Here is a 27,988-nt window from a genome sequence, read left to right as displayed (position 1 = left end):
TTCAAGTAATGTTGAGTGTCTGGTTTCTGTTTTGAGCCCATTAGTTGTTCTAGCCTCTAAAGTGTTTCCCTGTCTGTGTTCCATCGTCTCTGTTTACAGTGTCTCTGTTTACAGTGTCTCTGTTTCAGGCACTTTTGTTTTCTGAGCTGCTTTTTTTTTTATTAATTTTCTCTGGGCCGAGTGCTACAGAGTTCAACACACCCAAGGTATCACTCCACTATCTGGAATCACGTACCCTAATATTTGCAGTCGGTTTCGAATGAGTCATCTTCATTTTTCTATATATTTTTACAATTAGCCTACAGTTAATTTTCAATTCAATTTTATTTATACAGCACAAAAGCACAACGACAGTCCCCTCAAGGTGCTTTATATTGTAAGGTCGACCCTACAATAGTACATACAGAGAAAAACCCAACAATCATATGACCCCCTATGAGCAGCACTTTGGCGACAGTGGGAAGGAAAAACTCCCTTTTAACAGGAAGAAACCTCCAGCAGAACCAGGCTCAGGGACGGGCGGGGCCATCAGAATCAGAAAGACTTTATTTATCCCCAAGGGACAATTAAGACACAACAGAGCAGCATGACGTTGAAGACAAGGACAGGACATAAACAGGCAAAGAATGAGATAATTAATACACAGAATATACAGTATATACACACTTATACACATCTGCTGCAACATTGGTTGCATTACGTTGTAAATTGTAACTTTAAACACATTTTGTGATATCTTATTTCTAATAGTCAACACCTTTTGCCATGAGAGGACATCCTGTGACGCAGTGAGTATATTTAAATTTGTGAGCACATTGATTTTTGAATGAGTATTACAGAGGCTTTATGATGGGCACCGAAGGCAGTCTGTTTACGTCTGTGGAGGCTTAGGCTGGTGGAGTGCATATTTATTTGTGCATCTGTAAAACGAATGTATAAGACATAAAATACCAGATGGTACAGAGATTACATATGTGATCAAGTATATATATCCTCTGTGGCTTCATACCTCTGATTTTCTACATGCAGAAGCCAGAAGTGAACCTATAGCATATGTGCAAATAAGTCCATGCTTGTTTTCAAAGGTCTCCTCTGGCGAAAGCAAAGGTGAGGATATTTGCCAACCCATTTAAGAGCCAAGCTGAAAAAAACGATGAAAAGTTCTTGCCAACTGCAGCAAACCCAAACCTTTCAATCAAACAGCTCTGTGCTGTGGAAGTACACGTATGAAAACACACACAAGCACACACACGGTTCAGCACACACAAGCTATAAGCAGGCGTAATTTCAGACACATCCAGCAACGCACAGGCACCCAGCAATGCATTCAAGCATTCAGGCAGATCGATAGGCTTTCAGGAAGCCAGTATCACGCAGGTTGAGCCCCTGAGGCTTTGGCCGAGTTATTCAGCAGTTTTCCTGGCCACTCAAGAGAGCCCATACTGGGCTCTGGTCCAAGAGTCAAAGATGGGAAAGCGGCACACGGGCGAGAGCGAAACTAGTCACAAGTATTCTAAAAGTACTTCTCTCACTGCTCTGAAGGAAGCTAATGTTATCTCTTCAGTGGATTCCCAGTAAATTTAAAAAGTAGAATTTTTTTTTTTGGTCGAAAACAGATCAAGAACTTCAGGGAATGAGCGGTTTCTGCCCCGCCTGTCTCACCTGTGCACCTGCATCACAGTGGACACAGAGTGTCAGTGCTCTTAAATATGTTGTTTGGAAACAACGTAACAAATGAAATGAAAACAAGCAAAATTAAACACATTGCCAAAACACATCTCTCAGATAAGTGTAATCTTTTTAAATGTTGAGTTTTATTTAGATCATTTCCAAATGTATTACTTCAAAAAGATAAAACAATGTATTTCACTCAGAGCGGAAGTTTTGATAAAACACTTTTTTTGTTTAGAATACAAAACATCACGAGAAAGGAAAAACTCAATTACAGCAAACACACACAAACAAATATTCAACATATTTTTAAGAGAAAGCAACCTTTTTAACACAACTTCATGAACCATACAATCAATTTAAGATGGAAAACTGGTGATTCACAGAATACCTATTAGAATTGCTGCTGGATGATAAATAAAGATATAAATAGAGCTGCATACTGCTTATGTTTAGACCTTTAAGAAAGGATGTCAAACGTAGACTTTACTGTTTGTCTGGATGTTAAGCAAATAAATTTAGGTTCGACCCAAAGGTGAAGGGCATTAAATTTTTAAGTAGACCAGGTAGGTCTTCCAGCTCTGACTGATGCCCGTATTCTTTGAAAACATAATACTCAGGTATTGGTTGCGTGCAAATCTTTGTGTCTTTATTAAAGGAAGCAGCATTCCAAAATAGCACGACACAGCTGCTCGCATCTCTTCGCTAAAACTGAATTTCCTCATAATTAGAAGTTTACTTTCTGTAGAACAGGGATGGATAAAAGCAGGGTTATAAAATAATGAGGTGAAGATTGTGAGAATGATAAATATGTAACTTGTTTCGTGGCTGTCCTCTGCAGCGATGTTTAAAGGAAAGATAGATAAACACGCAACAGCACACAACCACATATACATACTAAGATTTATAATTTCAAAAGGGCAAACAAACTCACAGATTCACTGTGTACACAGCAGACAAACACAAAGCCAGAACATGATTGATTTGTATTACTTTGTATTATGTTGTACTAATACTTCAGGGGTTTGCGGCTCCTAAAATGTAAGACAATGCCACCTTTTGTTCAAAGTTAATGGTTTCCTTCGGCATTCCTATTTATATATGACAAAATAGCATCTCAGTACGTAACGCGACCATCAGCCTCGCGTTGAAGACAAAATTAATTGTCCAGTGTCTATAAAATGAAACTATTTCATCAGTGGGGTTTCTCAAACTGTCACAAAAGGAAAGTTCTGCTAATGTAGTATCCAGTTGTTCATGGTTTCAAAATAACTCAATGAGGCTGAGAAGGCTTCACATTCTCATAACTTGAGGAAATGTTTTTCATCGCAGTGAATCCAGAGTTATATTAAAGTTTCCAAGAGCGAAAGTTATTTCCCTCCCAATGCAAACCTGACGGACCTAGAATGACTAAAACTCAGCTTGGGTTATGAGAAAACACAGAAGTTGAGCTTATATAGTAAAAAACTGCACATATGGTAAATTCAACAGTGCATATATGATAAAAATGTATCGTCACCTGCCAGAGAGAAATAACAGAGGAAAAGTCATGCAGCTGGCTTTTGCTTGTTTGCTGAGGAGTCCAGTTCTGCTTAACTTGGATCTATTGACACTGATTACAATAGAAAGAATAAATTAAACAACATCTTAAATGTACAGAAAATAGCGGCACTTGTTTCTGGCGTGCTTGATTGAACTCTTAGCTTCATCCATATATTGGATATGTGTCCATCTGCCATGAGCAAGTGGGCAGAGGGCATCGAATTGTCACTTTCATCAGAGCCGTTTAGTGCTGAATGAAAATAGTTTTCCTTCCCACTCTCTATAAATCCACCTCACTCAGGTTATTTGCAGACAAAGCAGATGGATGATCACAAGAACCTCCAACAAATGTTCTGTAATAGAAAGTCCCATTTAAAAAAACAAACCTGCAAGATGTTTGCAAGCAGGATCCCAGCTGGTGCAAACCGCTCTGACTGACTGCAATCTCTGATCATTTTACGCTATCACATGCTTTTTGAATCAAGATGTGCCAACGTCTGGTCAGAAGAATGCAATATTAATCCTGACAGTTTATATCTGCCTGCCAAAACCTGTTCTCTAAATCCCCTCAAAGCTGCAATTAAAAACATCATGTTACTAATTGATGAACAGCCTCTTAGTGAGCAGCCCGCATTGAATTAAACATGTGGATATTTTTCATTCCATGAGTGCTCTGAAATATATTTGTTAGATCCAAGAGAAGATATACCGCAGTTTACATCAGAAATGTACTTTTTTCCATCACTGTTAAGCAGGTTATGCAGAATGGACACATGATTATAGGAAGGAAGCCAGAGTAATCTCCATCAGGGACACGAGAAGAAACGAGTAAGTGAGAGAGACAGAGGGCAGACACAGAGGAGACACCGATAGAGAGAGCGATAGTATATCAGCTGGGTGCCAGTTGCACCATTATTGCAGATGGGGTCTTGGCAGGGCCGTCCCTTTGCCCCTGATGATCTGTGATTGCAGCCTCTACAGACTCCGTCTCAGGGCCACTAATGTCAGTATGTGTTCCAGCAGACGTCCTGTTCATGGCCTGCTGCATTTGTCAAAGGTGATATATTCATCTAAAAGTCGCACATGTCAAAGATAAAAATGAGCGCCATGAGAACAATCAAAACACATTTTAGCCTAATTAAAATTCCCCAGAGCAGCACGTAATCTGACCTGGTACCTTGTCATTCTTAACTACACGTGTAATCAATATTTGAATATCAACAGTAGATCAAATCACTCTGTGCTCTTTATAAAGTGTCAGTGATGCTGACAAGTTCTGGAAAAAATATCACCATTTGTTCATAGCATCATTTAGCTTATTGTTTTGGGTTTGCAGCTTCATAATGTTATTTTATTTCATTTTGAACTTCGTATTCTTCCTGCACAGAGGTTAGAGACAAAAATAATAAAGAGTCATTTATAAAGTGTTTTATGTGCTTTTATGTGTAATTAGTAAAGTGTCCATGAGCAGCTTTGCACAGTGAATACAGTATAACTAACTAACTAACTAAATAAATAAATAAAGTACCAGTATGAGTATCAGGTCTTCACAGCTTGTTTCCATTGCTGCTCAGCTGCTGCAGGTTAAGAGGGACACTAGTATTTCTTGTAACATCAATATCGAGGTATTGCAGACCTCTATGTTACCTTAAAGTGTTTATCATTATCGACATGTAACATTTGTGGCAACAATGTAGGGTCAGTAAGCAAGGCTGTAGTCAGACAGGGCCAGAGACCGAATCCCAACCATGGAAGTGGTGGACTTGTCTACTAACGAGACTGCTACTCTACGAGTTGTGGAGAGATGTGTTGAAACAGGCTGGCCACAGTGTTGAGGCACAAATCTTTGCAAATTCTCCGTGCTCAGTTTAGAGCATACTTTTTTGAGTCTAAGGAGCTTGGAAAGAAAAGCATCTGGACTTCTTTGAGTTGCTTGAAGACGTTTCACCTCTCATCCGAGAAGCTTCTTCAGTTCTAAGGTCAAATGGTGGAGAGTCCCAGATTTAAACCTAGTGGGAGTTTCCCCCCAAAGAGGGACAAAGGACCCCCTGATGATCCTCTAATCACATGAGCCAAGGTGTGAAAACGGGTGTGGGTCCCAATCAGCCAGGGTTTCGGGTGAGCTCATTGTGAAATCTGGCCCCACCCTATCATGTGATTTCCTGAGGTCAGATGGCCCAGGATGTGAGTGGGCGTTAATGCATCTGGGGAGGGATCTCAAAACTGGATTATAGATGGCAGAGAGTTGGTGTCGTAAACCCCCGCCTCTGTTCAAAGATGGTCGCTCACAGTGGACGTAAATGGCTTCTTTCACTCCTCTTTCAAACCATCTGTCCTCTCTGTCCAAAATGTGAACGTTGGCATCCTCGAAAGAGTGACCTTTGACCTTTAGATGCAGATGGACTGCTGAGTCTTGTCCTGTGGAGGTGGCTCTTCTATGTTGGGCCATGCGCTTGTGAAGTGGCTGTTTGGTCTCTCCGATGTAGAGGTCTGGGCATTCCTCGCTGCACTGTACAGCAAACACCACGTTGTTAAGTTTGTTTTTAGGAGTTTTGTCTTTCGGGTGAACCAGTTTCTGGCTCATGTAAATCTGGGACTCTCCACCATTTGACTCTTAGAACTGAAGAAGCTTCTCGGATGAGAGGTGAAACGTCTTCAAGCAACTTAAAGAAGTCCAGACGCTTTTCTTTCCAAGCTCCTTAGACTACGAGGACCTGGATGTCTGAGAACCTTCACAGACACACTTTTTTGAGGTTTTTTGGTGCAGCACCTTCTTTGCAACTGATTTTCCAGCAATTACTGCCAACCAGTCAGGAAATGCATATTTTTCCCCTAGCCACTGGCGGTTGTACCACTTTCAACAGGGTGGAAAATTCTCAAGCAATGTGCTTTATCAATATTTTAATCAGTCTTGTTGAAATGTAGAAGCTGATGGATCCGATTCTCCAAACTTATTTATTTATTTTAAATCAAAGTCAGTGGTAAGTGACATAACAAACAAACAAGAAAAAGCCATCCCATTAAAATGGTAAAGTACAAGCACTGGACTGAAAACAAGTGAAAAAGTCGCCAATGTCCAAAGAAAACATTTAACCTGAACAACTATTCCTCAACTTTAAAAATTCATCTCTGGCTCCTTGGAAGAAAAACGTACAAAAATGAATGTGTGGCTCAGGACATTTGCACAGCACTGTACATATAATCAGTCACTAATGTCATCATATAACATTCTTAGTGAAAGTGAACAACATTGATTAGATTTTAGTAAAATAGTTTTACTAATATATCTAGTCTCAATGACAACCTGCTATGCTAAAACCCATTTCCCTTTTTCAGGCTGTGCCCGATGGACTAAGGCCTGGCCACCAGACGCTTGGGCAAGCTCCCCGGCTTGTAGCCCTATCCCGGGCAGGGTGAACTATTCCTTTGATGTTTTCCTCATAGGGATCTTCTGAATTGCTCTTTATCTGATCCCTCACCCAGGACCAATTTGCCATGGCCTACCAGGGGCAAAAGCCCCTGGACAACATAGCACCTGGGATCCTGGGACACACTAACCCCTCCACCATGATAAGGTAGCAATTCGCAGAGGGGCCTAGAGAGAGCTGAGTGTTAACGCGAAGCTCTCAATTTACCGGTCGATCTACATCCTCACCTATGGTCACGAGCTGTGTGTAGTGACTGAAAGAACAAGATCGCGGATACAAGCAGTGGAAATGAGCTTCTTCTGAAGGGTGACTCCTGGGTGAGGTGTTCCAGGCATGTCTGACCGGGAGGAGGCCCCGGGGCCGACCCAGGACATGCTAAATGTCCACAACAAACATTCCAGCTAAAGGCATCAAAACAACAGTTCCCAAACCAACAGGCGACCCCATGGTGGATACATCCATACAGTTTATAGTCTATGGATGGACCCTTTTACATGATATTATATTATTATAATAACCACATTATTATATTAAGTAATACTGCTACAGATATCACCTTGTACCTTCCTGCCTACAAATGGAGTCTGAAAATGTCAAGAAGACATTTTCCTTGATGACTTGTGATGTGCCATGAAAAAAGCTGCTGTAACTTGAGCTTCACCTTTTGATCTATCGCTTCTCTAAAACCTCCAGCATTCACTCGCCTGTTCCTGCAAATACATTCACCGCCAGCTCCTAAGCTAAAAGAAGCCTCCAGTCACAAGTTGACCCATATAAGGAAGAACTGTGAGCCAGGTCAGTCTGTTTTTCACGAACAATATCAGCTGTTACAAATACAAAACCCACAGTTCACATGTTGTACATACGATCCTCAAATGCACAAACATGTTTGTGAAATATCCACCCACACACTCACTCCACACACGCAGACGTGCATACACATGCCAGTAATGGCCTTTCCTGTAATTACAGTCATTTGTCAAAAGCACACCTTGATTTATGGTCAAATTAAAAATACACTGGAAAAGAAGCTGCAGGTCCTGGTAACTCTGGATACAGTGAGTGATTAATGCTGCGCCATTACAGGCAAGAGAGTGGCATGATCCGGATATGCACCTTGCCATGCAGCACGTAGTAAGTAGAAACATCAATCCCTGCATTCCCAGTCTCTGGTTGACAGAGTGGGTGCACAGCGGGTGGGTGACTGGGGTAACATCGGTCAGGGTGACAGTGGTTTGAGAGTGGTGCAGAGCAGGGCTGCCAAAATTAGTAAGTAGAACAAGAACGTGAGGGGCACAGCTGTTTTATTCCAAAGAAAAGGTAGGCTGCTTATAGCCGCGCACCGACTCCTTGCAGGGCATCTTCTTAATAAGGTATTTGCTTTACTTCATGCACACACCAAGAGAAAAACATTTGGCTATGAGCCCAGCGGCATTTTGCTGTGGAATACAAATAAGCTCAGGATTAAAATATGCTTTCACTATACTACCTTATAAATACACTCATTGCATTTCTGTTATTCCTCTTTCACTGGAGACAGCTTGATGGCTTTTTGTCTAAAGTAACAGTGGTAAATAACGAGCTACTCGGTGACATTGTGAATATTTGCAAGCAGTGGAAAAGCAATATTTTTAACCGTGGCTGCGGAAGTAAAAATATGAACTAAATAAACCAGAAAATGAATGATAAAGTTCATCTTTCATGTGCACCATGATGGACTACTTGATCACAGATAAATGTCTTTGTGTTCTTGTGTCTGTGGTTTGCAGCGAAACAAATTCCACAGACAACATCTCGAGCCCTGAGAAAGAAGGACGGCAAACTTTATCATCTGAACTTGGACAGCAGAGCCGAGCAGAAGCGAAGCAAACACAAAACAGATGAGCGAGCTGTTCCATTTGTCCAGTTTATCTAAAACTACTAGGCTATATAAGAATTCAAGTACTTTTAAATTGCCTCATTGATAAAGTCGAAGGGAATACAGGCAAGAGACACGAATTGTGCCGGTGAAGAAATCTTCAGAGCTCAGTGCAGTTAATGTGCCTCGAGGCCTGTGCCAGCCAGGAGAGCTCCAAAGACTGTATCTGAACATGAAGTGGAAGGCTTATGGCGAGCAATGCCAAGCCTGAAGAAGACCACCCTCCCTGAGGTAATTTCTTCAGAAATGCTTAGTTAAGGAGCATGAGTAATGCTATGCAAAAAGCTGCCATGTTTTTACGAGGAATCACATGGGATTGAGGGTGGGATTGTGGAAAGCCTTTACAGAGCTATGGTTTGCTCTGCAGGAAACAGATAACCTGGCTTTCTACATTTCTCTCCATATTTTATCAGCTGTCCACATGGCGTGCCCTCAACTCTGGGTACCCCATAAAATCCACACCATATTTCCTCCTAAAGTTTGCACAAGTTATCAGTATGTCATGTCTTCCTATGATGCCTCATGGCTATAACTGCTCATGAAGAAGTCCTTTATTTTTACACAGTAACAGGCTCAGTGATGCTCTGCCTGCAAGGTGGTGACAGCAAACTGCACGGACTTTAGCGCCGCCTCGTAGGGCAGTGACGAAACAAACATGTGTGCAAAATAAGGCGAGACATAGCACAGTTTCTGTTTCTCAGGGTCGTCTCATAAACCACTGAGAGAACAAACTGAAACTTTTCAGAAGAGGACGTCTAATCTTTCTTTCACCACAGAACTAATGCATCTCAGCCCTCTGACAAACACTGCTATTTGAAACACTCAAACAAAATCTGTCAGTTCTTGCTGTAAAACAAATAAGGGTGACATCCACTTTCAAATTCCTCCTTCAATCCAAGGCTGTGGGCTATTCAGCAAACAGCTTGTATTCTGTTCATCTACATAATATTTTCTTGCTGGAAGTGTGAAATGCTTTTTGTTCCTTATATGTTATGTTCAGTTTTCAGTTGCAGTGTAATTAGATTTGGGGTGTTTTCACACCTGTGGTGTTTAGACCAGTCATATTGAACTCTTTCCTCTTTGGTGCGGTTCGTTTGTGCGCAGATGAGGGTCCAGACCAAAATAACTGCGCTGAGACCCTTTGAGGAGGCGTTCCTGGTGCGTTTCCAGAAAAACTCTAAAGGAGTTTGTTTGTGTTGTGAACATGATTACTTCCTAAGCTGCGTATGGTTTGTATTCTTAATGTGGCAGGTGCCACAGATGTGCAAAGGTCTGTACGAGTTACCAATTAGCTGTGAAATGAATGTAAATGATCTGTGTTCTCCAGTAGTGCAGAACACGGCACCTTCGTCCTGTATTTACGCTTGTTGCTCCATCTGGCCAATAAAGGGGCTCCATAACCTGACATGGTTTGTATGCCTGTGAAGGTTCTCCGTCATCCAGGTCATCGTAGTCTAAGGAGCTTGGAAAGAAAAGCGTCTGGACTTCTTTAAGTTGCTTGAAGATGTTTCACCTCTCATCCGAGAAGCTTCTTCAGTTTTAAGATCAGTGGGGGTCCATGTCCCTCTTGGGGGACACTCCCATACTGCTTAAATCTGGGACCCTCCGTTTGACCTTAGAACTGAAGAAGCTTCTTGAATGAGAGGTTTTCAAGCACCTTAAAGAGGTCCAGACACTTTTCTTCCTGAGCTCCTTAAATGATGGTTTGTAGTGACGCATTTTGGATTTTTCTCTGTGTGAAAAACCAAACTGATGGGAAACATTCACAAACTCATCAACTGATCCAGGCCAGAGTGAACGACCTATAGTGAAAGGTGTGAAAATGCCCGTTTCAGAAAGTCCTGCATGGACATTGTGGTGATTGCTGCTGCAGTAAAACTACACAAAATTAAAGAGATGAAATTTAAAGTGATGGATCGATTTCAGTGGAAACAGCTGTTTGATAGATAGCAGGACTTTCTCACTGACTCGAACATCGTTCACGTTAATAAACTCAGCTCCTTGTTAAATGCAGTTTTCAGGCTTTTCTTTTAAAGCTTTTATATTTTTAAATGAATTTCTTCTTTGTTCAGAACATTCAGGGTACGTCGATGTTCAGAACGGTTTTTAAAATGAGCTATAGGCTGCATGAGGTTAATTCAGTCTAGAAAAGCAGATTATTTTTCTCCTTCAGATCATAGTTGCTGCATTCGGGGATGTGAAGTTTGCTGCTGAAGCTTTTACAGTTTCACTATACAAAACGTGACACAGACAATGAGTTTGTGTCTGCATCACATGTAGCTGAAGGGAAAGGACGGAGCACACTGCTTCTCCTCAAGGTTACATTTCTTACACATGCAGTGTAACAATTTAAAAGCTCTCTACATTTACTATGTTAAAATTGTAATATTTATGATGTCATAAGCAGGTTTTTTTTCCAGTCATAATTTTCACATTTCCATGTGCCTACATTTCTATCACATATATTAAATTTAATAACCAGCTGAGTAGGAGCAAAAACAAAAGGTGCAATAAAACTAGGCTTGGAGTAAAAGCTAGAGGTAGAACGGAATTACGAGGCAGCGGTGATGGCGTAATAAACAGAGCACCAGCAAAGCCACCGAGAGCTGGAAAGATAGAGAAAGAGTCGCCGTTACTGTGTTTCTGTATGCATTTGTTTCTCAGAAATGCCCATTAGCCGAGATGGATGTCCTTGAACCCAGGTCTGCGCCAACAGGTATCTCTCACTAACAGACCGCCCCTCCACTAGTAATTACACAGGGAGGTCTACAGCAGGTGGCACTGGGCTGAGCAGCATTTACATAAATCTGCATGTGTCACTGAGCCTGGCTGCAGCCTCTGGCACTCTTTATACATCCTGCTCACACTCAGCAGACAGTTTGTTCAAATTTAACAAAAATGGATGGTAGTGAGGTAAAATAGCATCGATCCTCTCAGAGATGTACTCGTAAAGCACTGAGTTTATTTCATGCTAACAAACGGTTTTCCATTTTACTCTGAAATCACACAAACACGCTGCGAAGTATGCACCCGCATTGTCGACATGCTGTTATTCTGCTTTGATTTTCATCATGAATCTAACATTCTTGCATCTGGTCAATTCAGCGACGTGTTACACAGCTTTCACTAACGTAACAATACAGTCAATACTAATTACACGTGTTTTGTTGAACAAAGAATGCTGAAATCACCTCCCCTATCTGTTTCCTTTTCTAGGTTTCTATATTTCACATATTCGTCTGGTCTTTTCGCAGCTATTCAGCTTTAGCAGCAATTGAAGTGCAGCGTTTGTAAAAGCGATTAAATCTTTAAGAAACATTTGAAATGATCAAACAAGTATTTAGAGTAGAAGGTTTCTGTTGAACAGCGATGAGCAAACAGGCAATCACAGCATGCATCTCAGGTTTTTTTGTAACAAATGCACAACAAGCCTGAACCCACACTTTTATATGCATGTACGTGTGTGGCCAGTAGCATGCCTATACTTCTGTGAGCAGTGGGACCCCCCACCCCCCAATGGTGAGAGGTGTTTCTGCTGACAGGCGCATATTCAAGGTAATGGAACCACTGTGTTGTCCCAGAGCAGAGCACTAAAGCAGAACTGCGTTCTGTCTCCTACTACACGCACCGCTGAACCTCCAGATGACAAAGTGCCTCGCTGGCTGACCAAATCAAATACAATAAAGCTGAAAAAGAAGAAAGAAGATTGAAGGAGAAATTCTTAGATTTGTCATATTTTGCTGTATAGGCAGGAAAGTATGTATTTTCAATTGGAAAAGCTGTCCATCAGGTGAATGCCACACAAAGAAACTCGACAAGCACTAAAAGCACTGTGAGCTCAAAAGAAGTCAGTCTGTTACTGCTGTGTATATGGATGCAACACAATATGCGCATGTCAGAGAGGCAGGTGATTACATTCTGCTGGTGTAGCTTCTCAATGTGGAGAAGAATCGTGGGGATGATTAAATAAATAAAGAAGAGGTTGAATAATGAGAGGGGAATGAAAACAAGTTCCACAATAAATGACAGAATGAATAAGACGCCATAAATTATTCCCATTTCAATTTACATATTTCATTTGTATTTCATCATGTTGTACAAATAAAATAACAAATGAGAGGAAAAATGAATTATTAAGCAAATAAATTGGTAGAAACTCAGCTTTGCAATAAAACTACCGCTAGCCGACTTCACCTTGTCGATTTCTGTGGAAAGACGCCATAACTCACAACCCCAAAGGAGCAGACTGCTAGCCAGCAGATATTATTGCTGATCTCTGTAGAGACCAAGTGAAGTTGTCTAGATGGGCATTGCCAGAGTGCCCCAAAGGAGCAAAATGGACCGATAAGTTGTGGTTGCAATATCGAGTTGAGATTGGACGTGTGCAGGAGGCTGTGGGGAAACTAACTGGTCACTGCATTAACTTAGGAGCGGCAAGACTGACTCACAAGTGGCTCAGAGACAGAACTAAGCCTCCGTGACATGGACTCGTCAGCTGTGAACTCTTCGAACTCTTAAATCTTAAAGGTTTTGATTTTAAACCTGCTGAGATCAAACACAATTTTCTGCATACAGAGGAAAATGCAAGTCAGAGTCTGTTAGGGACCGGAGCTTTGCAGAAAGCTAAGTCAACTCGAGCATGTAACTGTTGAACTGGGACTCAAAAGCTCCAGCAAACACGCTTGCATATGAGCACACAGCACACACAGTTAACTAAGCAGCTCAAAGCTGTCTTCGGGGGAGGAACAAAGAGGGAAATACTTTTGTAAATATAATTCAATCAAGGAGAATAATTCATTTGCAGACAAAAATGATGTTGTTATCACTGTGGTGCAAAGAAGCAACCCGTTTTACCCCATGTTTATAATCAAATGAATTTTAATGAACATGCACACACACATAATTCCACCTTGACCTGGTAGGAACCTGCTGCTCTGCCTAGATCCCCGTCATATGCTGCTGTTCAAATCCTCAAAACCCAGACAGATGAAGGAAAGGATATTTGTGCTGGTTTGAATTGTGGTGTGGATATAGAGATTTTAACCAATTTACTGACCTTGAAGAAGGCGTTGTCCTTTTTGGAAAGGACCTCTGTACATCACCTGGTACTTTTTGACCTGGAAGCCAGGCACACAGCCCTCGTGGCCACCATCCCCTTGGCCACCCACATGGGCAACCTGCAACACAGAAAACACCAACAGTCAGAATATTACAGATAAACACATGGTTCAGACCAGAGGACCAAAGCTGGAATAACAGAAACACATTTTTAAAGATGCAATTCCCCGAAATAAACAGCAAAAGCATAAAGCAGATACATAAATAATCCATGGCAAAGAAAAAGCAGCAATTCTAACACTGTAGGAACTCTCCTAGCATTTCCCCCCACAGTTTCACCTCTGACCCAAACATAAGGCACCGGGAGCCGAGCTGTGTGATGCTAGCAGCTAATGTGTCCTTGGACCACAGACCTCGTATATATCTTTCATATTTCCTAACATCCTTTCTAGTTTTTACAACAAACCTTTTCTGAGTAGTACTACTTTTACACAGGCACAGCTTATAATGGTGAGAGTGTTAGAGTGATGCACTTTTACATTACAGTTTAAACCAAATAACAACGACAGTCTTTGTGTGATTCGATATTTTCTCCTCTGAGTTTGGCTCATCGGTGTTACATGAGTTAGTAAAGACACGAGTATGGTTTTATTTCTTTTTTATTTTTAGTGTTCATAGATTTTTGTCTTTTTCTCAATGTGCTGCTTTACAATTTAAATTTAAAACTACCCTCCTTGACTTTTTACTGATAAACTGTCTTTCTCAAAAAGAGCAAAAAAACCTCATTCATTCAGGTTAAATAAATATTTAAAGTGGAAAAAATACGTCGGCCCCTGTTTTTCAAAGGAGGATTCCTTTAAAGGGTGGATGTTCCCATGGAAACAGGCTGTAAAATGACTGAAGGGATGTTCAAACCAAACATCCTCTAGGCTGGAACATATCACAGCAAAACTAATACTTCACATTGATTGAGGATATGATGTTAAAGAAATAATGATAGGACACCTTTCCTTTCAGGTTATTGTTCTTGTTACCTTTAGTTTTTATGTCCAGCATTAAAAATATGTGTTGTCATTATGATATATAACAAATAGCTTTATAAGCGTGAATTATTTTTTTCGAACAAGTCATGATAGAGTATTTTGTGGAAGATCCAAGGTGGCACCAACACTGTCAGAAATAAGGTTAGAAAAATTTTGTAAGATATCAGGTAAATTTTGTATCATTAAAAAAAAAATCCCACTCGCCCTGTAGGCAGTTTACTAGAGACTGATGAGGTACAACAAATAGTTTAGCACGGTGGAGCCAGGGTGTCATCATCCCCGCATACTGGGGGGTGAACAAAAGGTGCGTTGAATGCATTGAATGGAAGCGAGGAACAATGTTAGGATCAGGGGCCAAGATGAAGGCAGCACAGAGGGAAGCTAGCCATCTATCAGAGCTGCAGAATGGTGGAAGTACCCCAAGCTGTCCACACAGATACCAAGCAAAGACTCAGAGCCTTGGATAACCACTTGAAGGTGTACAAGAGAGTTATAAGCCAGGAACCATCCAAGGTGATTATTATGTGTGAACCAGTTGAAGCTAATGCTAAGAAAATATTGTGGGGTACGATTTCTGATTTCATAGAGTGATTATAATGATACATTTTCCAATGGTTTCCTGGTGCCCTGCATCTTTAAGCAAGCTCATAAACATAAAGTGTTATACAACATTTATCATTTACCATAAACGTCACAGACTCTACTATTCTTAAAAGCCTCATGTTTTTACTGAGAATAAGAAATAAATAATTTCACGGCTCTGTCTTTCTGAACTGTATCTCTGATAACATTTTTTTAAAACTACCAAAGAAGAAGAACTGCATTAGTTTCATAGATATACTACAGTTACAGCAACTTTGAAACTGAAGGTTGATCATTGTATCACTTCAAATGATTTCACAGGTTTACAAAACTGTGTAGTGATATATTTTCAGAAATAGTTTGTGTCACAGTGTAAAGAAGCAGCCGAGACATGAAGAGATCAGTCACTCACTAATAGAAAAACTCAAAATATGTCTACATACTGAACATAAATTAAGGGAGGTGATTTTATGCAAATGCAGCAGTCACAATATTTTATTTCCTGTAATGTGAAATTTTATTGTGCTACGGAATCAATTAACACTTTTTCCTGCACAAACACAAAGTTTAATCTCTGTGACTCTGTCATTATACTAACATTATACTTACCTGCCACCTATTAAGCAAGAGGATTGACAAATAGAAATAGCCAGTCATTCACAAATAACCATATACAGCACATTCACATTTACACTTACAGGTGAGCTACATCTGCTGATTTAGATCTACAGGTTCATTTGTGCATCTTGATTAAGGAAACCCGACTTCACCAGTGAAAATAATTGTTTGCTGACTTTATGACACATGTTATCAAAATTATTGGCACAGTCTAACCTGCAAAATGGACCATTATGTAGTATGTAATGTGCAACGAAAGACACAGTAGCACAACATTGACCCAAAGTTGTTGTTTTAGTTGCTTTATTGTCTTATTTCTTCTATTTTATATCTTGTTGCATCATTGTTTTAAAATACAAACAAAATTTCATGCTGAAATATTTATTTCATGATATAATATATGACTTAAAAGACACAAAGCTGTGCCGTAATCGTGTATCAAGATCCAGCTCCATGGTAAAAAAGCTTTGTCCACCATAGAGGTCTTACGTACACCAAAGGTGGCCAAAGTAACGATATTCTTTACTTAAGTAGAAGTACAGATATCTGTGGTTTTTAACAAAATACTCCAGTAACACCTGAAGTACTGAATCTACTTCTTTACTAAAGTAAAATAAAAAAGTACAGTCTCTGAAATGTACTCAGACTAAGAAAGGAAAAGTAACACCTCAAAGAGAAATTCTACCAGATATTTTTATGCAAAGACAACTAAACCTTTTGCTATATCAATATAGTAATAAAATATTATAAGTACACGAGAATACAAATGTTATTTGAATGAAATTCTAATGAATGTTTGAATCTGTTATGTAGGACACAAGTGAAAGAAATTTAATTTAACTCTATTTAGTTGTCTACAATTTGCCTTCACACCCAAACACAAACATGAGGACCAGTGTTGGTCAAGTTACTTGAAAAAAGTAATCAGCAACTAATTACTTATTACTTCCCCCAAAAAGTAATCCCGTTACTTTACTGATTACTTATTTTCAAAAGTAATTAGTTACTTAGTTACTTAGTTACTTTTTAAAAACACGATTTACAACCTGAATAGGTGATAAAGTGATAGATCTTTCAGCCCAATTCTACTTTTTCTGCATAATCCATCATACAAAATGTAATAATATGAAAAAGTCTCTTTTTAAAACTTGTTTGATTAGTTTTAATCTTTTAACTTTATGCATCAAGCAAAAATTTAATTATATGCAACATTCTCTGACTGGAAGAAATTTGTTTAACATTTAAACCTATTTTCTGCACATTCCAGCACATAAAATAAAATAGTTTTTGTGTTTACACTCAGTCTTTCAAATAGATGCAAGTAAAACACAGCAGAAAATAAATAAAATCAAAGACTAGCGGTCCTGTTGCTCTATTTTCACCTGTAAAGCAGGAGTGGAGCAGCGGAGGTTTGCCGTGGTGCAGGTGAGCCGCAGCGGTCAGTGGAAGGATACGGCAGCTTCTCTGTGGTAGCTACTCGGTACTTGCTTGGAAGTTTAGGGGTTTTTTCGCTGTAAAAAGAAGTTTTCTTCCCACGCAGTGAACAGCGGACGCTAATGTTTTTGTCACTTTTTACAGAATCAAACTCAAAGTAAGGTCAGTACTTCCACGCTTTAAACGCTGCACGGTCACATGCTCTCCGCACTCGATATATTATCCACTGTTGATCTGCACACAGCTGTTGTCACGAATGTCGCACTCGCTTACGTCACTGTCATGAGACATTCTCACAAAAGAATCATGGTTTTAGTAACGCAGTAACGCAGCGTTCCTACGGGAAAGTAACGGTAATCTAATCTAATCTAATCTAACAGCCAAGAAGTGGGATTCAGCAGGTTGGGAACCCTAAGGTCAGTTGTAGTGGCTTGGTGTTGGAAACAGAATCACAGCCTGTGATAATCACTAATGTGAGCACCAGTGCAGGCTGTGATCAGCTGACCTGCTGCTCTTTGTGGACTTACAGAACTGAATTCAACAAGATGTCAGCAGATGTTTCATGAGCTGTCCTGGCTGATTTCTATGTCCTACAATGACAGCCCACTCTGTGTTGTCTTTATACTACACTGTATACAGTTGGTATAAGAGTGGAATTCATGAAATTAATCTAAGCATCATCAACTCAATGCAGATTATCTCCTATACTTAATGTAACCTGACAGTGACCATGAACACCACAGCTGCTGTGCACCAGTCAAACACAGTATTGCAGGCGAATCTGTTTATCCTGACAAAGTCATTTTTAGATCTGCAGTGTATCAAGTATGACTGACCTTACCTTTAGGTATAACCTGTTTCCCCGTTCCTGTCCTGCCTGTCTTATATCTTTCTCCATCTCTGAGTGAACTTATCCCACATTCTTTTCTCTCCCTACAAATACAGCAGCTGTACCTTTAGCCAGCAACACACTGCAACAGACGGCACATGAACAGTTTGTATGTTTGCTGATGTTTCTTGAATTAATAGAAATGTTACATTTGAAATTGTAAATGCTACAAACGATACAGGTGAATCTAGAGTAACGAGACTGTTATGAAAATGTAAGGAAAGTGTAGAAAGTACAGATAATTGTGTAAACTGTAGAAGTAAAAGTAGAAAATTAAATACTCTTGACTTTACTAATGAAGTATAGTACAGATACCTGAAAATTCGACCTTGGTACAGTAACGTAGTATTTGTACTTTGTTACTTCCCACCTCTCTGATCACCACACCCCGGGAAGGCGTGCCCAAAACGTGTCTTTGTCCATCCTAACCGGTCGCAGCAGATGGCCCCGCCCCTCCCTGAGCCTGGTTCTGTCGGAGGTTTCTTCCTGTTAAAAGGGAGTTTTTCCTTCCCACTGTCACCAAAGTGCTGCTCATAGGGGGTCATATGATTGTTGGGTTTTTCTCTGTATAATTGTGGGGCCTTTACCTTACAATATAAAGCGCCTTGAAGTGACTGTTGTTGTGATTTACACGTGATATACTGTAAATAAAACTGAATTGAATTCTTTTCCTTGCTTGTCAAAATATTAATTTATTCTGTCCTGACACCGTTTGTCCCTAAACTCAAGCATGCAAGTCATGTTGGCATGGCAGGAATACATGGATATACACCACACACCTCCATCAACGCGCATCATGAACACTCATTTCAACGTCCATTAAGGGGAAAATATTACAATCCAGCTCCAGTGCTGAACCAGAGTATTAAGGCAACACAGAGTTAATGGGAGTGGTGGTAGAAACAGGCAGGTGTTATTGTCAGCCACTACCCTCCATCAGGAATCCATTTAGGTCTACTGGATTAGTGAAGGTCATATCAGCCAGCTGAGAGGTATTATCGTCAATGTCAGTCTTTTTCCTAATAAGTCTTTTTGATGAGAGTATCAGCTAAAAATCTTTTTCAAAGTTATGCAGAGATTGTGTGGAGATAAAAGATTTCGGTGAGATGTTGTGTGTGTGCACATACATCTTTTATTGTTTGGTTTTATTCTTTGCCTTTATACCTGAGCTGTTTTTATGTGTGTTTAAGCTCGCTTGTTGGTTCTTATTTTACATATATGAGAGACTGAACTTAGTAGATTTAAAAAATGGTTTAATGGTATGAAAATCCTCTGGTTATTGTTTTGTTATACAAGTGCAAAATTGAATTAGTTAGAATTAGGGGAACGCGGATATCTGACCTAATTCTATGCTCAAATGTTCTCGACAATGAAGTTTAGTGAAGCTCCTGCCTGTGTGCGCCAACACAGACATGATGAAAATATAAATGCACATATAGAAAAACTATTAAATGATTCCTCGACTTCATAGTATTTTTATCTGTAGGGTTCAATGAAAGTAATTATTTTTCGTTTGTTTGTTTTTATGCCGGGTTCACGCCAGTCCCTCGTTTCTTTTTGATGTTTCTTTGAGGCTCTCATTGTTCAGCAGTAACTGGCTCTGTATGTGTTTGCCAGAGTGCTACACAGAGGGGTTGCTATGGTCTGGTCTTAGGGAACAAAGAGCCTCGGCTGTATGAAAATACCTCTTCGGCCGGAACAATTATCTTGGTCAAGCAACTGAAAATTGTGTATTATGTAACAGTTTAATGAGATGATGGACACAGAGCCAAGGAGATAAATAAATCAGAAAGCATTTAGCAGGATATGTGGACAACATGAGAGACAGGAGTGGAGTAAACAAGTCATGCAAATGGTAAGTGTCAGACAGCAGGATCATTTGGATCTAATAAAATTCTATTTTCAGCTTGCTGTATCACTTATGACTGTGCTTTACTCTTCAATATTGAATCAGCCAAAAAAGAAAGATGATCAGATCTCATCCAAACAAAACAAAAGAAAAAACTCTGACCTTTATCATTTTGCTAAATGTTAAATTATTCACTGTTTCATCTTATTTCTTTTGGTCTTATAATTTAAAAAAGAAAGAAGGAGAAGAAAAAACAAATTCCCATCTATCCGTGCATTTGAGCTGCAGCCTGTCCAAGCTGTCACAAGCTCAGACGTGGGGTACACCCTGCACCGGTCGCCAGTGATTTGAGGGTTAACATAGAGAGACGACCTTTTATGCTCACATTCACGGGCAATTTAGGATCAACAACATGCAAGTGTGTGAGGTGAAGGAAGAAGCCAGAGAGGCCACAGAGGTATGCAGAGAACATGCCAAACTTCACATAGAAAAGTTCCAGCAAGCTGCGAACCACCACCAATAGACACGGGAATATTATAACATAATTATTATTAATATTAATAACAAAAAAGATTATAATAATACTAAGACACAAGAACATTATGGATTTCTAAACCTAACCAAACAACTAGTGAAACTCAAAAGCAAATAAAAAGTGAAACGCAAATAATATATAGAGCCTCTACACTATATTATTAACAAATGACATTATTAATGAACATATCACTGGTTTAGTATCTGAAAAAGAATGAAAAGTATTAATGGACATTTAATTAACCAAGTCAATTATGTTTTCCAACGAGAAAAGAAAAGATAAGAAAAGAAAACAGGCAACCTAATCTGAAACCAGCACACATCTGGAGTAATATAAAGTAGAAGTTTGAGCAATCACTGAAAACCTGCAGGACAACTTTCGATAAACGTGTCCAAGATCAATGTAATCTACTTTCAAGAAGATACCTTCATTCATCCAAAATGGGTGAAATACCAAATGTTGGAAAAATAGAATAAAATATCATCACCAGCAACAACACTTATGTTGTTGGTTCTGTTATTGGTGAGACTTGAATACTGTCTGTTAGACGTGTTTATGCATCCGAACAAATACAAATTCTCTGTATTTATACTAACAATGCAGTTATTAAACGACTGTTATGCAGCTCAACATTAATTAGTCATAAAACCAGAAAATCCACAAAAGAGATTTTTTTCTGTTCCTAACTCCACTTTTGATGAACATTTTCCTAATAAATAAATAATTATGTTTAAAAAGTTGTCGTACTTCTGAAAGAAATGTTTTCTGGTGGTTGGAAGTCATGTTTGTAGAGCTCATAAAAGCCTTATTACATTTTAAATGAGGACAAAATAACAAAATTGCGAAGAAAAAAATTGGGGCTGGATGGGTTTTGTATACATTAGAGCTGCCACGATTAGTCGACTAGTCACGATTACATCGACTATCAAAATCGTCGACGACTGATTTAATAGTCGTCGCGTCGTTTGAAGCTTTGTAAGATCCCAAAAGACGCAGGAATAAGTAGTAGGATTTAAGAGTGTAATAACGGACTGAAACAGAAGATGGCAGCACTGCATGTACAAGGATGCCAGCTGCCGTTAAACCCCGAAGAAGAAGAAGCTGTGTCCCAGAATTCATAGCGCAGCCCAGCTCAGTTTACAACAATGCCGGCAGCTAGTTAGTTTTAATATTAGTGATGTGTGATACCACTGATTTCCTTTCCGATCCGATACCAAGTAATATTCAGGGTGGTATCGACGATACTGATCCGATACCGATACTTTGTACAAAAACTTATTTTATTTATTGTATCTCAAATTATAGCGTCATCATGATTACAGGACATCAGATTACTTGTTCTTATCACTTAATAATGCAGAGTTCATCATATAGAAATAAAAAAACTGAAGTTGTGCTATTTGAACACCTTGCCTGCCTGCAGCACTAAAGGACTCCGTGAGAGACGTCTGTCTCGCCCTAGCAGCACCCGTCCCTCTCCTCCTCTTCAGTTCGCCTCAACATACGCTCGTCATATTCTGTGATATGATTTACTCTGAGGTGTTTGACAAGGTGTCAGATTATAATATTATTTTATGCCATGTTAGACCCTTAATTAAAGATGGTGAATTATTATGTAGTTTTAGTTTGCATTATTCTCCTGAATTAGAAGAAGGTGATAACTATTGCATTTGTTAAGCTGAGTTGCATTACATTAGACTGCTGGTTGATTGTGAATGAATGATATTGTTTTATGATGCATTATACTGCTGAGTTATGAGAAATACTGTTTGCAGAAAGTCATCGCCTTATTTGTCTGATTAGAAGAGAACAGAACATACTGGAGTTTTCTGCCCCATCTCAGCAGGAGCAGATAAACAGGGAGCCAAGGTTGTAGCTTAGGCACTGTGTGAGAGAAAGAATGTGAATGTTTAGGCTTTTATGATTAGGTGGGGGCCACTAGAGGCTATAAGAGTTTGATCAATGCTCCACCATTTTGAGATCTGATGCTGTCTGCGTACGGTGTCCATCTCCCACGCGTGTGATCATTAAAATCATCGTTTGACTCAACCCGGCCGGACCAGTGTTGTTATTGTGGTTTTTCCTCTTGTATCCATCCCCAATATTTGAATCCATAACAGTTTGGGGGCTCGTCCTGTGGTATTGGGGTGGAATTTTGGAGGTTTGGACGGTCCGAGGTTGTCGAACGGACAGGCACAAGCCAGTGGTCTGACGTGAGTGGGCATAAGCCGGCTTATACAAAGGTAAGGCACTACCTGTTGAATTGTTTCCAAAGTGTGCCAAATTGGACATGACAAAATTGAAGTCTACTCACTGAAATTACTGGTAAATGTCTGTTTTGATTTTGATGAAAAAATCTCATGAGTTGAAGCAATTAGAGGCTGCTAAGAAATTAAATGCAGTTAAAGGCTGCTAAGAAATTAATGCAGTTAGAGGCTGCTAAGAAATAAATGCAGTTAGAGGCTGCTGAGAGAAATAAATGCAGTTAGAGTCTGCTAAGAAATTGAGTTAGAGGCTCAAGTAGTTTGATAGGGAATTGGTCATTTAGTGAGTTAGAGGCTCCGTTGGTTATATGGTGGACCTGAGTTGGTCATGTTGTGAGTTAGAGGCTCCATTGACCACTAGGTTGCACCTGCCTCAGTCAGACTCTTGTTTTGGGGTGCTGACTGTTGTTTCAAAGTGTTATAAATTATTATAGGACGGCAGTTAGAGGCTGCTAAGAAGCGCATAGCTCGGAGGTTACGCTCCCTCCTGGCCGTGGACGCGCGACCTTGACCTGTCGGCGAACAGGGTTAGTTCAGTTTGGCTTAACTGTGGGGTACGGGGCATCCTGGAATAAGCTAGGAGTTAGAGGCTCCTTACCGTGTTAAACGGTATCTGCGCTTTTTTGGACACTGTTAAATTGAGTTAGGGACTTTAGAGATGAGGCCAGATACAGTTAGAGGCTGATACTGGTTAATTGATCACAAAAAAGTTGGACTTTCTTCGGTTGGACCCGTTAACTTAAATTTGTCAAAATTGTGTAGGCGCTAAATCTGCCAGGCCTGACAGTGGTTGTAAATATAAGACGTCTTTGTAATATAAAATAATAGAGCTGTGTGTGAGACTGTGTGTGACGAGAGCGCGCTGCAGCGCTGCGAGCTATTTTTAGACGGTGTGTGAACATGCAAATGAGGTGGCTGCTGTAAAGCGCACAGAGGACTTTTGCTTCCTGTTTAGCGTGTTATTGAGTGTTATAATTATGATTTATGATAATACTGTTAAAGACTTGTAAATAAGACGCTGATTTTGCTGATTGTAATATTACAAATAAGGTTTTGAATGACTAGGGTGAATGTTTGATGTTTGGCTGAGTTTTGATATAGAAGAGACAAATCGTGCATGATTTAGACCGACACTTCAGTCGGCAGAGTAAGATTGTGTGAGAAATACAGCTGTGATTTGTTTCAGTTTTATGGTGTGAAGCAGGATTTATAAGATTTTTAAAGTGACTCTTGGTTCAGCCCAATAATATAAGCGGTTACAGTTGATTTACTGTTGGTTTTATCATAATATAGGGTGAGATCAAGCACGAATTTCAGCTGTGTGTGTGACAGGAACTCTGCATGCCCATAAAAGGCAACGGCCAGACTGTGAGAAGTATGCACCGAGAGAGAGAGAGTAAAATCTAGTCAGATGAAGTGAATCAGGAGGTTTTCAGAAAAGAAATACTAAGTAAATGTTTTAGTGTGTTAATACAGGTGGATTTCTCCCAACCTGGAAACCTGAGTACAGCGGCAAAAGCATAAACAGAATTGGGACGACAGACAGGCCAAGCTTTGGCTCAAAAGTTTACAGCTTGACCTCACTCTGTCCCCACCCTGAAAAGAAGCTTAAAGGACATCTTCTCCTCCAGTTATCGGTTACCACCACTGGAAATTTGCAGGCAAGTTTTTGACTGAATTGTTGTTGGCACCATGTGTCCCTGAATCTCACAAGCAAGCTCTAACTCCTGGCTGTAGACATGGAATGCTGTTATTTAAGGTGGGAAATCAAAATTTGGGAAACAAAATAAAAACACACACACAACCAGAGAAATGTATGAGAAAGGCACGTGTTAGAGAAATGCCTGGTTTGAGAAAAAAGTTAAATTAACCCACCTACAAACGCACACACACGCAATGAAAAAACAGCTTACATTCATGAACACGTGAAGATTTTCCAGCAAGGTTAAAGCAGCGAAACTTAACATACACCTGTTGTTGAATGATAAAGTTTATCCACTACTAACAAATAAACTCTCTGGGTTGCAGGACAACAACTTCACTTCAAAAAAAGACACTGGTCTGACCAACCAGTGACGACACGACAAATTTAGTGGGTAAAAGATTCAAATTGTGACATGTTTTCTGCTGATTGATTAATACAAGTGATTACTGAATGAAAGAAAATTCCTTTTTGGGCTTTTAAACATGATCTTAACAATTTTTAACATGTACCTGTGTTGTCCTGTCAGCTTGGTGGGTTATGAGTTGATTATATGGTGGACACTGTACTGCTGAACAACAAACAATTATATTGCCATCACTGTTATAATCTTACAGTGACACAAAGTTTCAGATTTAGTTATTCTGAAAATAAGTTTATCAGACCAACTTTTATTTTCAAACACAACAAAGTATAACAGCCAACATACATACATACATAACTTTGAGAAAAAACAAAAAAAAGGGGGAGAGAAGGCTGACACAGGGCCTGGCCCGGTGTTTCTCCCCTCTCTGAATAACACAGCCAACACAACATCATTTTCCTGTTCGTCTGTTTTTGTTTTGTTTTTGTTTTTTCTCTTTATGCTTGATTACAGGCTGCTTTGCCGAGGCTGACCTGGACTCCTGCTCTCCCCTCTACCATCTTTGCTCACTCCTCTACCACCTTTGATGTGACCCTGACCAAATGCTACAGCAGCTGGACCCACAACAACAACCTGAAAATGTCAACAGAGCTGCAGGAAAACGATCTCATGCAGCGGAGACGGAGAGCGTTAAATCCAAGGCCCGTTTCACTACACGGGGGAGATTTCCAGACAGCTTCAGCTGACAGAGCTCTGACGAGATGCCCATTAAGCCCGGATGAAAAGTGAGGCCGAGCAAAAGAATGCTGACCTTAACAACTCTGCATTAAAACTGTGCAGGACAGTGACTGACCAACACGGATGATCGGGCAGCAAAAAGGGCGTGCCAGAGACAGGAGGAGTAACTGAGGTCAGGAGGCACCTCAGAATGGACAAAAGCACAAGAAGAAAATAAGCTGAAGGCACAGGTGTCGGGGCTCGGCCAGGAGCTGACCTCTGAGAAGAGCCGGACAGCAGAGCTGCAGAAGGCCGTGGAGCAAAGCAAGGAAAACATCAATGGACTTTAATCTGACGTGTACGGAAAAGACTCTGAGGTTTCTGCCCTCAGTAAGAGCTCAAGGCATCAGAGCAGAAACTGAGCATGACTCAGGAGGAGCTGGCTGCTAATCGAACCCATCAGTCAGGCTTAGAGTCCCAGACACAGGACTTGAAACCAGGCCGGAGCTTGCTGGAGCAGGAGGTCGTCAAACCTGACAAGAAGCTCCTACAGCAGGAGCAAGCCCTGAAGGAGCTACAGAAGCAAAAGGGTCAAGTTAAGGAGGAGCTGGACAAGGAGAAGATGCAGGACACTGGAGAAAAGGACTGCCTCAATTGGGGCCAGAACCAGTATGGACAGAACTTTGAACAGCAGCACCAATGGATGCAAACAGACTGAAAAGGAGGAGGGCAGGACCCCAGGGCACGCCTCAGGCCGTGGTTTACCCAGAACACCAGAACAGGAAAGTGACGAACACAAACACACACAAACACATACAAACACACACATCTACATACACTGACTCAGAATGAAGAGAAACACACATATGAACACATATGCACTCGTTGATTGAGTGAGAAATGACACACACACACGCGCTGAGTCAATTGAGTGAGAAATGACACACACACACACACACACAAAAATCGAAATGCTGATTCAATTCACTGAGAAGTGATCCACACACACACACACACATGCACACGCTTGTGCAATGAAGAGTGATACACACACACACACACGCTGCTGCAATGAAGAATGCTTTACTAACAAATGCTTATGCTGACACGCAAAATGCTGCACACAAACATCCAAATACAGAATCTGTTACAACAACAAGAAGCCATTGATTGTTTATTGGTTAAATGCATTTCATGTCACCCAGAGGGCGTTTGTGTAGGTTTAGGGGACAGGGTCTAAAGCAGTTTGGTTATGAAAACAATGTCTGTGCGTGATGTCTGTTTATGGCTCAAGGCCTCGACTGAATTGTTTACTGTGCTTCACACAGCCTGATAAGGAGCAGTGGTACAGAGTGAAAATGATGAATTAACGGTGTGAGTTTTATTTCAGAGCGCCACATTTTTGATTGAGATTTAATTGAAGGAGGAACACACTGAAAAAAAAAAATAATAATAAAAAAAAATAGAGAAAAAAAAGAGGGCCACCCCTTGGATTTACGTAAGCATCTCGCGTGTGTTAACACAATTGCCTCAGGCTTTAAAGATCTGTACGAAATTCAACAACTCAATTTGTTCTCATTGAGATGACACGATACAATCTAATAAGAGTGGTTAGCTGCTGAACTCACGGAATCCACAACACCGCATAAGATTTCAAACTACAGGAAAATCACTGGAGTTATAAGAGGCAGACAGCGACACACACACCACATGCATGCTGTTGCTATTTATTGTGGATTAACCTGTGAAGGGCAAGAACAAAAGAATTCTGCATCAAATACAGGAAATCATAGCTTTCCTGTATTTCCCACATTGTTGGCATGCTGGTTGGTGCTGTTGCTTGACAGTAAGAAGGTCCTGGGTGCAAATCCACAGTCTGGCTAGTTTGCAGTGGTTTCTCTCTGGGTATTCTGGTTTCCTGCCACAGTGAAAAGTCATGCAGCTATTAGAGCTAGGTTAATTGATGATTCTAAATTATCCATGAATGTGAGTGTGAATGGCTGTTTGTTTCTATCTGATAGACTGGTCAGCTGTCCGGGGTGTACCCTGCCTGGTAACCTATCACTTCAGGGTTATTTCCCAGCCCTGGTGCAACCAGGAGAAAGATAGGAGGATGGTAGTTGTTGTAGACCCATTAAATTTTTATGGTAACCAGGATCTAGACTTTGTTGAGCCGTATGTAATATGAAGACAACATGTAGTATTTAAGTGACCAAGTAGAATTTGAATAAAAGTTATTGAATATTGTTGAAATAAACTGACAGAATTGAAGGATCAAAATATTCCAGGAGCTCAACTTACTCCATCTGAACATGTTTCAATCGTGTTTTATGAACACAAAATGCAGGTTTACTGAATATGAAAAGGTTGTGTT

The 27,988-nt window shown here is 40.2% G+C and overlaps 1 protein-coding gene across 1 annotated transcript in view; it reads right to left on the bottom strand.

Annotated features, from left to right (window-relative positions):
* The window catches only part of cdh13 (cadherin 13, H-cadherin (heart)), a 396,226-nt gene that overhangs the window by 271,272 nt on the left and 96,966 nt on the right, over positions 1–27,988 (bottom strand). The window contains exon 2 of the mRNA XM_084932749.1: positions 13,616–13,736. Within this exon, the coding sequence (XP_084788875.1) occupies positions 13,616–13,736 (121 nt within the window). The remainder of the gene's footprint in view (positions 1–13,615; positions 13,737–27,988) is intronic.

This window comes from Perissodus microlepis, chromosome 7, assembly GCF_051167445.1.
Source record: "Perissodus microlepis isolate ML-2025 ecotype Zambia chromosome 7, ASM5116744v1, whole genome shotgun sequence".
In the NCBI taxonomy this organism is placed as follows: Eukaryota; Metazoa; Chordata; class Actinopteri; order Cichliformes; family Cichlidae; genus Perissodus; species Perissodus microlepis.
This window is presented reverse-complemented; position numbering and strand designations above follow the sequence as displayed.